General features: G+C 44.0%; 1 protein-coding gene across 7 annotated transcripts in view; it reads right to left on the minus strand.

The window, feature by feature from the left end:
• Window positions 1-13,693, minus strand: part of DLG3 (discs large MAGUK scaffold protein 3) — a 409,804-nt gene that overhangs the window by 115,305 nt on the left and 280,806 nt on the right. For all 7 annotated transcript variants that reach the window (XM_030208894.1, XM_030208893.1, XM_030208892.1 and 4 more), the window contains one exon: window positions 11,959-12,073. In XM_030208894.1, the coding sequence (XP_030064754.1) occupies window positions 11,959-12,073 (115 nt within the window). The remainder of the gene's footprint in view (window positions 1-11,958; window positions 12,074-13,693) is intronic.

The following is a 13,693-nucleotide window of genomic DNA, read 5'->3' on the forward strand; positions in this document are numbered from 1 at the left end:
ATCTTGCAGGATGGTCTGAGGCGCTCCAGCCCCAGTCCGCCCTCTTCCCACGTGAAGGATCCTTGCGGTCTGATAAGCTCTCACTTGTGAGAGATCTTATTTATGACCACCCTGACCCCCATTGGGATCAGAAAACGACTCTCTACCTAATCCAAGGTCTTCGGGTTTGGAAAAAGTACGAGAATCAATTTCCCCCAACCGCTGCGATCGATCTTCTTACATCTTCATTGACTAAACCCTTTGAGAAAGTAAAACTCTTTCCCCTGCTGAATAAGATGTCAGGTGGTGTTCCTCATACGGAGTACACTCCACTTTCAGCAGTTGAATTAAATAGCCTCATACTGCAACTCCCGGATATTGCATTAGGAGGCAACCGATGGTTGAAGAAATTACAGGACATTACACTAGGGACCACCCTGTCAGTGGGAGACATGAAAGCGCTTTTGGGTAGAACCCCACACGCCAGCGTCACTGACATATTCACTCAATCGGGCTATGCCAAATTTGTAACAGATACCGAGTATGATGGCAATCCTTTAACAGAGATTCAGACCAAAGTATTCCAGGAAATCCGGACCATATATCCGGCTCAAAAAGATTTTTCAGTTATCACTTCTCAGAGATGGGAAATGGATTCAGAGCCCATTGAGGCTTACTTACTCAGACTCCAAGATCTCTATAAAGAAGAGACGGAGGAAAAATTTGACTCCGATAATGCTCTTCCGGTGTTCTATCATTTACTTAAGGGAACCCTACCTTCACAGATTAAAACCAAACTAGAGGACACAGTTGGTCTCCAACTTGAAAAATGGCCAAAGATTCGTGAGCACATCCTTCATCATTGCAGAAAGCTTATTAAAAGCAAGCAAGATGAAGCCCAACATCGTAAGACAGTACACACTAACCTGGAAGTGCTACAAACTGAAGATCTCAAAGAAAAGAGAGCCTTTAAGAGCTCTGACGCAGATCCCAATGCCCCGGAGACCTCTCCCCCTGTTATTGTTATGTATGCTGACCAACGCTATGACAATAACTCCCGAAATCAGGGCCCATGGCCCTACCGCCCCAACCGTAGAGCAGATTATCCTGAAGACCGAGGCCGTCGCTCTCAACCTCAGCGAGGTCCCCCGAGGGGCCCTCCTGATGATAACAGACGGTCTCGAAATGATTATTCCCGCCCTAGTCCGGACCGCTATCCAGATGTCCAGTGCTATCGGTGTCAGCAATACGGTCATTATGCACGTCAATGTTCACAACCATTACCAAACAGACCCAGAAATCAAGTCCGCCAAAATCCCCAAGAACGCCAGTCATTCCCTTTATGGAACCCAGATCAACGCCGCCCACAATGACTAGGCGTTGTTCGCACTAAAGCAGGCATAGATGATCCTATGATCACCCTGCTTATCAGTGATGTCCCTGTTCCCTTTTTAATTGACACAGGCGCCTCTCGCTCTGTGCTTGCCCATGTTCCGCACAAATTGCAGAAACTTCTTAAAGTTTCCCCTAACAATATTACCACCACAGGATTTGATGGTGTCCCGACGGACACACCTTTGCTTGAGCCCCTGCCCATTACATATGCGGATCAACAACTATCTGCTCCTTTTTTGTATGCCCCATTATGCCCCGTCAATTTACTTGGGAGAGATCTATTGACATTGTTTCATTTTGAAATTCATTTTGATCCTTCCCCTAGTGAACACACTTCACTTTTGATGGCTGTCACCTCTATGGTTGAGAAACAAATAGAGGTTGCTTTGAACAACCTACCAGGTTTTCTTTGGGCCACACCTGAGAGACCCTATGGTGAGGTTAAAGGCCCTCCCCATCGCATTCAGCTGCTACCTGGTTGCAAAGGCCCCAAAATAGCCCAGTACCCGTTAAAACCAGAAGTTATTGCTGGAGCTCAAGAACAAATTGATTCCTTATTACAGCAAGGCATCATTGAAAAGTGTAATTCACCATACAATACCCCTTTATTCCCTGTTCCAAAGAAAGAGCCTGGCGCCTTCCGTATAGTACAGGACTTACGCGCTTTAAATGACCTCACTTACGCGGTATTCCCGAATGTGGAAAATCCGACTACACTCCTCAATAGTATCACTTTGCAAACATATCACTCCACTATTGATTTGTCTAACGCCTTCTTTTCCATCACCCTTGACCCTGTAAGCCGCCCGCTAACGGCTTTCCAATTCAATAACACAACATATCAGTGGACTCGTCTTCCCCAGGGATTTACAGACAGTCCTACAGTCTTTTCCCAAACTTTGGCAGGACACATACAGGAATTCAAACAGTACAGATATGATCTCCCACCACAAACCTCCATCGTTCAATATGTAGACGACATGCTTATCACCTGCCCTGACTTTGACACTTGTGTTCAAGTCACCTGTGACTTTCTGGACTTTCTTGCTACGAAAGGCTACAAAGTTAACAGAAAGAAATTAAAAGTAGCTCAGACACATGTTACCTTCCTTGGACACCACATAGGCCCCCGTCAGAAGGGCCTAGGTCCCGATACTCTCCAACATGTATCCTCCTTGCGAATGCCCACTACCGTTTCTGATCTCAGGGGTGTCCTTGGCATGTTGAATTTTTGTCGCCTTTGGATACCCAATTATTCAGCTCGAACACAGCCATTTTATATGAAACTACAGGGTAAACAGAAAATTAAACGAGAACCCATTAACTTCACAGCTCAGGAAACATCAGATCTTATGGCCCTTGTAAAAGATGTTATGCTTTCCTCCCCATTGGCAACTATTGATGTTTCTCAGGATGTACACCTTTGGGTCGTGCATACTGAGACTACTTGGTCTTGCTTAATCACTCAAGAACATGATGATCTTGCCTGTGGTTACCTTTCAGGTACTTTTTCCCCTGTTGAAAGAGCCTTTGCCACTTGTGAGAAAGGCCTTGTTGCCGCCAGCACAGCTGTCACGAAATTATACAGCTACATTCCTCACCTTCCGGTGATTCTTCACACGTCCCATGATGTAAAATATCTGTTGGACAAACAGATTAGTCACATGACTGTCTGCCGATTGCAAAAGTATCAAGTACTTTTGTTCAGTGTAGTGCACTCTATTCACCCATTAACTTTAACTGACCTTCAACGCCTAGATCCATTACTCACTGTAACAGAGACAGCACAGAATACAATCTTTCCCCATGAGTGCACTACCCAATTGTCTGTTCCCGAATCCCTCCATCTGCATTCAGAAATCTTGCAGACTGGCGAGGTTTGGTTTACAGACGGTTCTCAGCAAAACGGACTTGCCGGTTTTGCCGCCCTCCGTTACACACCTGAAGAAGATATACTGGATCCTGTACAATTCAGGTTACCAGATGCATTCACAGCCCAAACCGCAGAACTAGCAGCGGTTTTGTATGTCCTCCTGTTTAAAGCACTACACTCAGATTTGAGCATTGTCACCGACTCAGACTATGTTTTTGCTTCCTTGCACTCCCATGTTCGCAAATGGAACCAGAGGGGTCTGATTTCCTCTACTGGACAACCTCTCAGTCACTTACCTTTGTGGACTGCTCTTTTTGATGCACTGGAGAAACGCCATCAAAAAGGCCTCCGCACCAGTATCTCCTGGATTAAAGCACATCAGGAGACGGTTTTCTCTTTCGCCATTAATGGCAACCATGCTGCTGACGAACTTGCTCGTGAAGTCACTTCCTCTTCCAGTCTTACTTCCGCATCCGTTACCGATGTAGCGCTTCCAGTTATTGCATCCGAGGCGCTTCCCTTTGACACACCTCCTTCTGATTCCACCCCCTCTGAATCCTCCTCTCCAGAAACCCCTCCAATTTTTCCTGTTCCTCCTCTCATTACCTCTTTGCTATCTCCTGATTCAGAACCCCCTGTAACGTCCCCACCCTCTGAATCCTTAACCTCTGACTTCTCTACTACCCTCACTTCCTCTCTTTCACAAGCAGAACTCACTTTGTGGAAGCAAGCTGGATGTTTTCTTAATCCAAATGGTCTTTGGACCCATCCTAATGGTCAATTATGTGTTTCACAGCATGTTTTATCCCTTCTTTTGCATGCCCTCCATTATCCTTTACATTTAAATGCTAATACACTGTATGATCAATTGTCTTCCAAGCTATGGGCTCCCCAAATGATGCCCATGTGTCACACCGTAGTTCATAATTGCTACAAATGTTTTCTGTATACACCTAAACGAGGACCTGTCATCCCTTCCGGTCATTTGCCTGTTGTCCAGGGACCTGGGCAACATTGGTATATTGATTTCACAGATATGCAGACACCCGTTCGTGGTAAACGGTATCTGCTTGTCTGCGTGGACAGTTTCTCTAAGTGGGTGGAAGCTTTCCCTTGCACTAGAGAAACCGCACAAACCATGGCACAGTCACTGTGTAATGAAATTATTCCTCGATTTGGTATTCCTGGCAAAATTACCACAGATAATGGTACACACTTTGTGAATGAACTCTTGCAGAACCTCCTTCCAGCACTTGGCATTACACATAGAACTGTCTGTGTTTACAAACCCACCAGTAATGGTTTGGTAGAAAGATACAATGGGTTGCTCAAAACAAAAATGCGTCAGCTTATGGCAAATGGGATAAAGAATTGGCTTGATGCACTCCCTTTGGCACTGTTATCTCTCCGTGCCACTCCATCCTCTTCCCTTAAACTGACGCCGTTCCAATTATGTACAGGTCGCCAGATGCGACTCCTACCTGGCAATCCAGACACTCAAGTACCCGATCAATACTCAGTATATTGGGATATCTTGCAGACTATTGTAAGTTCTCTGTCCTCAATTCCACAGGCCATTTCGGACAGAAGAGGGGATTGTGATGCCAATAGATCCCCCCCTTATAAAGTGGGCGATCTAGTGCACCGGCGTTATTACACGCACAAGACCTGGCGAGATCCCATCTACGTTGGGCCCTTCAAGATAGAAGCTCTGTCAGCCACAGCTGCCAAGCTTGAGGACCACACATCCTGGGTCCATCTGAAAGATATCCGCGCCTATCCAAATACCCAATCAGGCCTCCTGGATGTTTCCATTGATGTTTCCAGCACAACAGTCACTGGAGAGACCAGTCCCACCACAAACTCCATCTCCACCACCACTGAGCCCAAGACCACCGACCCCACATCCAACACTCTTGAACCACCTTGACCAACTCGACCAAAGACTTAACCACTTAATCAACTTAGACCATCCATCTCCTGAATCCCATCTCCTTGATCTGGCTGACATAGTCATCCAAGCCTTCGCCGATTCTCCAGAGTCACCAGCAGAACAACCACCTGTATTGGAACCTGCTTTTGAGTTGCCATCCTCACCTCTTCCTCCAACTGTTCCAGCACTCCCACTTCCATACGTAGATCTTCACATCCGTCTCATCCGAATCCGTAACCTTGCAGAAGATCTCACCCAAATCCGCAACTTAGCAGGACAATTGAATCCGGAAGAACAAGAGTCTGTTGCGGTTTCCACAGTACAGAATCTGCACAGCAACATCTGTGAGCTGCTTGACATTCTACATTTGTACTTCCCGAATCAAGCCAGATAAATGCCACAGCAATTTCCGCCGATTTTCACTCCAGAAGAACTCATTCCCTTACAGACTATTTCTCTACATAAAGTTCCTATTCCAATACCACCTTTCCCAACCACTCCTGTGAAAGTGTTGATACCACCACCCTCCCCCGCTAGTAAGAGTCTCCGCAGGGAACCAACTGCTGAGAACCTTGCTGCCCTCGACAATATCAAGGTACCTGATCCACCAGACCCACTGGACATTGGACTTTACCCTGTTGATAAGTGTAACTCTGAGCAGGTATCTGAAACCAATTCCCATTGGTCGAACGACTTCGACGACACTTATTTGGAAGGCGACACCAATCCTGACGACACGGACGGAACCAGCACCCGTCCGAGCGTCGTCTCAGCAGCAGTGACGGTGTTACATCAATACACCCTCTTCTTCTGCTTTCCATCTGCTCGATTGTTTGCTGTTGGACTCGTGTGCATCATCCTACTTTGTATAGGTTTGGTTTTGTTTTTCACTACCCTGTTTACCTATACTGCTGACAGTAACCTCCTGGATCTTTGGATCACACTTACTGCCTTTCCCACTGGCAACGTTACCTTGCCAGCCGGAAACGCCACGGTACTTGCAACTACCTCGGTACTTGCAACTACTCCAGCAGTACTTGTAACTACTTCGGTACTTACATCTACTCCTGCTCCATCACCTACTACAGCAGCCTACACAGAGCCCCAACAATACACCGCATTTACCCGCCTGTTTGGATACAGATCCCCCCGGACGACCTCAAAGATAGGTCCCATTGCCACCAGTCATCCTACCCCCTGGGCAGACACATCTGCCACGACAGACTTTTCAACTGGCTATCCTCCAGAGCCTATTGAAACCTCTGCGACTACTCCTGTCCTCACTGATTCTCCTGTTTTGCATTCTACAACTGTTCCCAATAATATCAGTAGCTCGGTCCATATTGTCCCCAATCTCACAACTAATTTTGAGGATAATATTACCTTGCTGGAATTACGACCCACCCCTCCTCCTTATTCTCTGGTTCCTCCTAGTGACGCTCCTCCTCCCACGAATACTACTTTAGCCACTCCAAACATCACCGTCCCAGCCACTCGACCTCCCAGATAGCTCATCATCCTTAAGTAACCATCAATATATGTCCCAGAATTTACCAGATAACCCGCCCTCTCCACCTGATTCTCCCCCACCATCGCCTTTTAGTATAGGTGTACACTTAATCCCTGAACCCCCAGAGTACCTTTTTGATTTAAGAGAGTTAATACATCCTCATTGGGACCCAGCTCCAGAAGACGATCCCAATTGGGACCCCTTCACCCGATATCTGACATTGTGTGAACCTTTGTTTGAGAATTGGACACTAGGTCCTAGCCGAACGGTTACAGACACTGTGATACTGTTTGGAGGAACTTTAGGGTTACAAATAGAACAAACCGACGACCTCCTAATAAGGCCAGCAACTGGTGACGTTGTAGATTTTTGGATTATCACATACGCCGTACTGGGCACTGATTGGATACCCTTTGTGTTCATTAGAGAGGTTGGATTGGGACCTTTGGAAGTATACAGTCTTTTTGTTATCCCCGACACTCCTGAAAGAGGAGCTGTTAGAATTTACCCACCCTACCCAGTTATTAGATTTTACCAACCCAACCCAAATTCATCCTAATGATATATCAAGCTTTGGTATACCTAAGAATAATTATAGCAATTACAGTTTTGCTTAAGACCCTAGGATTTATTGTGTTACTCATTTTCATTAACCGCCAATTACCTTTGGTACAGTCCAGACCTTACATTTAACCATGAAAACTACCAACATGAAGTCCTTAGTCCTCCTGTTGTGTATGCTTACCATGCCCACGATACAAGGAACACAGAATCTGGAAAGTTTCCTACAACAATTTATTACCACCTATGAAATAACATTACCCACTACCAAGGACACAACCACAATAACCCTTGATGTGTGTGCTTACACAATGTGTGGGGAACATCCGGTACAGCAATATTTGTCAGCTTTTGAGGTATACCTGTGTCCCTTCTCCAATTGCGGAAGTTGGGCACAAGTATGGTGGTACACAGGTTCATGGGTTCCCGACTCAGGTAATGAGATTCCAGATCTCAAAAAGAGCATTTCCATCATGAAATTGCGATGGACCGGCCTTTGTCCAATGACCAAATGTAATCAAGTGGCTATCACTTTCAAAGGAGTAACGGCTGTTACATACAGAACTTATTCCTTGGGAATTGATGCTACAGGAAGAGATCCCATTGGAAAATTCAAAATTATTCCACCTCCAGCCCAACCAGAAAATAATCCCTTGATACCGACAAAAATCCCAGAAGTAAAGATTCCTTACCAGATTGTGCCAATTAATAATTCTAAAGATTTGATAGCATTAGAAACAGGATTTGGAGAAACAAACCTATGGCTCGAATGGGCGCATTATACTACAAAGAGTTTGAATGTCTCTAATTGTTATTTTTGTGCCCATGCAAGAGCAGAACCAACTGTAGTTCCTTTCCCTTTAGATCTCTACAATGATCCAGATGGTTTTTGGTGTATGTTAGAATTATTGCAGGTAAAAGACAAAGTCAATCAGTCTTGTCAGCATCTTGACAAGCACCACCCCTACTTACCCCCTCGGCTGAGGGTCCCACCTGCATTCAGGATTCCAGATCCTGCTACCAGATATCATACATGTATAGAACGATATGAGGGGAAAAATACACGGTTTTTAGGAAATTTGACTAATTGCAACACAACCTTAGGAAAAGAGAGTCTGCGAAATCTAAATCTCACAAACTTTTCACAAGCTAGAGCAGACATATGGTGGTACTGTGGAGCCCATACTATCCACCATACACTTCACATACGTTGGAAAGGCAGATGTGCCTTAGTCAAATTGGTAATTCCAATCATTATAGCATCCTTGCTCCCTCCTCATAGCAGCTCTTCCTCACGAGTGAAGAGAAATGCAATGCCTGGATCTTTTGATGATCGGGTCTATATAGATGCTATTGGAGTTCCAAGAGGGGTTCCTGATGAGTTCAAAGCCAGAAACCAAATAGCTGCAGGATTCGAATCTGCCTTCTTTTGGTGGGCGACGATAAATAAAAATGTAGACTGGATAAACTATATATATTACAACCAGCAGAGATTTGTCAATTATACCAGGGATGCAGTTCAAGGAATTGCAGCGCAATTAGACGCCACTAGCCGGATGACGTTGGAAAACAGATTAGTACTTGACCAACTTCTGGCAGCAGAGGGCGGAGTGTGCCATAAAATAGGTACACAGTGTTGCACCTTTATCCCCAACAATACTGCTCCAGATGGATCAATCACCAGAGCTTTGGAAGGCTTGACCTCACTGTCACAAGAATTGGCAGAGAACTCTGGTGTTGATACATCCTGGACTGGTTGGATGGATAAAGCTTTTGGTAAATGGAAGACATTTATCATTTCAGCAGCCACAACGATAATCATAGTGGTAGCAATTTTTGTATTAGTAGGGTGTTGCATAATCCCTTGTGCTAGAGGCTTAGTAGAACGCTTAATTGAAACCGCAATCACGAAAAAGACAACAGCAGGACAATATGCCCTGTACGAAAATCTCCTTCCCAACACCACAGGGGATGACACATTGGACTATCTCCCTCTGAGAAGGACCAATCGCTATGCAACTGCTAGAGACACTAGAGAGATGTCTGCATCTGTATGATCAGGTAATAGCACACACAGGGATACAAGTTAACCATATAAAGCTTTATAAGATAAGATATAATCAGTATATAACCAAAGAATTAATGATTAAATAGGTAAGAATAAGATAGAATTTGCATATTAAAGGGTAGAAGTATAGTAACTATAAGTTTTTGTATAACCATAGATATTGATAAGTAGAAATGATCGAAATAATTGAAGTGGTGCCAGAATGATAATCAGAAACTAAATAACTCAGACTGTACCAGTTTGCACTAGGACTCAGAAAATTTTATGGCCTTGTTGGATACCTTCTGGAATGGATGGTACCATGGTATATTTACCCTGGTGTCACCCTATGGGATAGGGTGAAGAGGGGAATGTTAATATATGGCCTGGTTTTAGATCTGCCACTGGAATTGTGATGGACAAAGCCACAGAGCCTAAAACATCTGAAAAGAACTGACTAGGCCAAATAACTAACGAATGAAATAATATTAGATAATCTGCAGAAAGCAGGTCTGAACAATGAGTCTTGACACAAACAGGTATAGGTACAATATTCAAATAATATATAGCACCTGAAATGAAAGAATGATGGATAAAATGGAAAAAAAATGTGGCTTTCAAAATGGAGTCAATTGTTTATATTAATGTATAAAATGATACAGAGATCAGAAGATGTGATGAGAGGTGTTGCAAAAACATTATGTGAAACTGGTATCTCAACAGAAAAAAATGTTAGTAACCGCAAAAACAGTTTGTTCCAAAAAACATGTTGATATTACCGGAAAATGTTGCAACCTTGTGAAATTGATGGAACGGAAGAGCTGGGTACAAACTGCACAGATGGCAAGATGCGACAGTTTAACCGCAGAAATTGAGAAATATTTGAAAAAAATAGGTCCCAAAATAGGTGCTGCCATAGACTTCTATAGAGAGAAAAGAGTATAAAAGAGGAGAGATTTTGGCTCAATTTCGGAGTCGTCCCCAACGCATCTCAGACGGCAGAGCGCTGTGCCATTGAACCCAGAATCTGTCCGATGTCTGTATTTCTTTGAAACTTTGGTAAGAATAAATACCTTCTATCTGAAACCTATCTCTGTCTTAATTTTCAAGTATTCATTTGCCTGTTACTTATTTTACAAACTAAACTGAACCCACACCAGACACTCATTTTGTGCACAAAATACTGATAGATTCAAATAGACTATATGTGGGAACATAAATGGCCCAGAATACACCTAGATCCAGAAAGGCAGAAAGCAGAGGTCATGGGGATCAGTTTTGAATTACGCCTTCTGATGCCTCCCCAGAACCAACCACCCTGGGATTGGAGGGAAACTATAAAGAATCTTCTGGATGAACTTAAGAGGTTCCCCTCCCCATTTGGAAAAGTCCAGAAGGAGTCTAAAAGAGGTCAATTAAAAACACCTACTACCAGCCCCACCTCTGCCATCCAATCTCCGCTAAGCTCCTGAGGATCCCTTCCTTCCGAACAGGATTCCTTTATGTTTATCCCACACATGAGGGTCACTTAGAGGGTCTTTTACTAAAGATTAGCTCGCTTTATCTGTAGCAGGGCCCATAGGAATAAGATTGGGACCTGCTGCAGATAACTCGAGCTAACCTTTAGTAAAAGACCCCCTTAACCTTCCACTGCCCAGAGTTACAAAGAGTTGCAGTGGGAAAATAAATAACATACCTTTAATAGCACAATTAATCATGATTAAAATTTTAAATCAAAATGCAGCCCTAAAATAAAACTCTGAAAATTCCTTCCAATAAAAGGTCAACTGGATGACCAGTATTCCAACTAGACCCAGGAGCTGCATCACCAGACCAGAGCAGAGCTACACAGGTATGCTACCACCATCTGCTTGGAGACAGAGAATACTGGACGGTTCACAGCTAAAAGGTGCCTTCTAACAGGTCAGAGATCATAGCTTTGGGTTTGCTTTTTTTTTTTTGTCTGTCTCCATCTGCTGGCTGAGGGGTATAACATAGATGTTCTGGACTGGTCTGATGGATGAAAAGGAAAGGCATCTTTGAAAGCCACTGGACAAAATTGAATTCAATTATGCGATAAACTATAAAAAAAAAAAAGGCACAAGCAGGTATAGAACTGAAAAAGAAAGTTTTAGTTTAAAGGATTCTTGCTTTCCTTCCTCTCTCTTTGAGAGCACCCCCCCCCCCCCCCCCAAAAAAAAAAAAAAAAGAAGTTTGCAGCAGAAAGAAAAATCTGAATACTGCAGTGGATATGGCAAGAAAGCTCTCAAACATGTTTGGTCAAAAAGAGGACAAGAAGCTGATGTACCTCATGCAAAAAAAGGCAAGAAAAGCCCAGGTGTCATAGGAGAACTACACAAAACTCCTGCACATGTTTGAAAAACTGGTCTTGGTTTTTCTGAGCTCAGATAGCAGTTCTGTCTCAATGCAATCACATGACATCATCCACTTGCATGGCTGATTCATCCTGAAGATCAATTCAGAATACAAGATAGTGTAGGGAACAGGTGATTACTGAGTAACAGGACCAAGGTCAATCCTTCGGTTTAAACACATACTATAACTTAAACTAGGAGAAGCAACACATTCCACCTCCTTATTTGAGTTTGAGGGGAGATGGGAATGGAAAAGGTTTTGTCTTTTTGCTAGATAAATCTTACCTGACAAACAGAGACCTCTTTTCGCTTGTTCGAAGGGATCCGGACCCTGAACTCATGCTACTGTTCATCATTTGTTCTCTCAGGTCATGGATCTTGGATTCAAAGCGGCTGTATTCTAGGGATAGAGATGAAAAGTTATATAAGAGTACGAAAGAATAAATATCTCAGTTTCCCAAAAAAATCTCGAAAGGTCTTCATGCTGACCCAATTCCATATATATTCTAACTTCCATTACCACAAAGTAGGCTAAGATGGGATTATAGGGGCAACCATACACACAACTTTTGCTACAGATCTGTGACCTCAGAGGATGCAAACATTGGTATTCCTGCAGAATTCTTTAAAAAAATTGATGGAAATCATTATGAAAGTTTTGTTTTCTAGAGTAACATTCTCAAAACCTCACTCTATACCTTTACCTCCAGTAAAAGGTGGATTTTCATGAAATGATCATATTCATTCAATATTGAGTACCTGTTAAATGTAAATGCTGTTATCTATGATTTCGTTTCAGGTACTCAAAGTTTACTAACTTTATCACTAGTTCGCAGAAAGAGCAAAGATACTTGCCTGTAGCAGGTATTCTCTGAGAACAGCAGGCTGATTGTTCTCACATGCGGGTCGACGTCCACGGCAGCCCAGGAATCGGAAAAATTTGCAAGCAAAATAAACAAAAGGTTTTGCCAGAGTTCTGGCACACGAATCGCGTGCACCACACATGCGTGGACGACTTCCCGCCCGCTGCGCGAGCGTGCTAGCTCAGTTTAATCAAAAAGCATAAAAACAAGCAAGAAACAACAACAACTCCAAAGGGGGGGAGGGTGGGTTTGTGAAAACAATCAGCCTGCTGTCCTCGGAGAATACCTGCTACAGATAAATATCTTCGCTTTCTCCAAGGACAAGAAGGCTGCTTGTTCTCACATGTGGAGTATCCCTAGCAACCAGGCTCACTCAAAACAATGAACATTGGTCAACTGGGCCTCGCAACAGCGAGGACATAACTGAGATTGACCTGAAACCATAAACAACTAACAGAGTGCAGCCTGGAACAGAACAAAAATGGGTCTAGGGGGGTGGAGTTGGATACTAAACCCCAAACAGATTCTGCAACACTGACTGCCCAAACAGACTGTCACGTCGGGTATCCTGCTGAAGGCAGTAGTGAAATGTGAATGTGCGGACTGACGACCACGTTGCGGCCTTGCAAATCCTCAATGGAGGCTGACTTTAAGTGAGCCACTGACGCAGCCATGGCTCTAACATTATGAGCCGTGACATGGCCCTCTAAAGACAGCCCAGCTTGGGCATAAGTGAAGGAAATGCAATCTGCTAGCAAATTGGAGATGGTGCGTTTTCCAATGGCGACTTCCCTCCTGTTGGGATTGAAAGAAACAAACAACTGGGCGGACTGTCTGAAGGGCTTTGTCCGCTCCACGTAAAAGGCCAATATTCCCTTGCAGTCCAAGGTATGCAAACTGCTCTGTTGTGATGAAACTTAATATAAGGTGCATGAACCACCAGGGCCTGAAGCTCACTGACCCTAAGAACTGAAGTAACAGCCACCAAGAAAATGACCTTCCAGGTCAAATACTTCAGCAGGAATTCAGTGGCTCAAAAGGAGCTTTCATCAGCTGGGTGAGAACAACGTTGAGATCCCATGACACTGGTGGAGGTTTGACAGGGGGGTTTGACAAAAGCAAACCTCTCATGAAGCAAACAACTAAAGGCTGTCCAG

The sequence above is a fragment of the Microcaecilia unicolor genome, chromosome 7 (genome assembly GCF_901765095.1).
Source record: "Microcaecilia unicolor chromosome 7, aMicUni1.1, whole genome shotgun sequence".
Taxonomy (NCBI): Eukaryota; Metazoa; Chordata; class Amphibia; order Gymnophiona; family Siphonopidae; genus Microcaecilia; species Microcaecilia unicolor.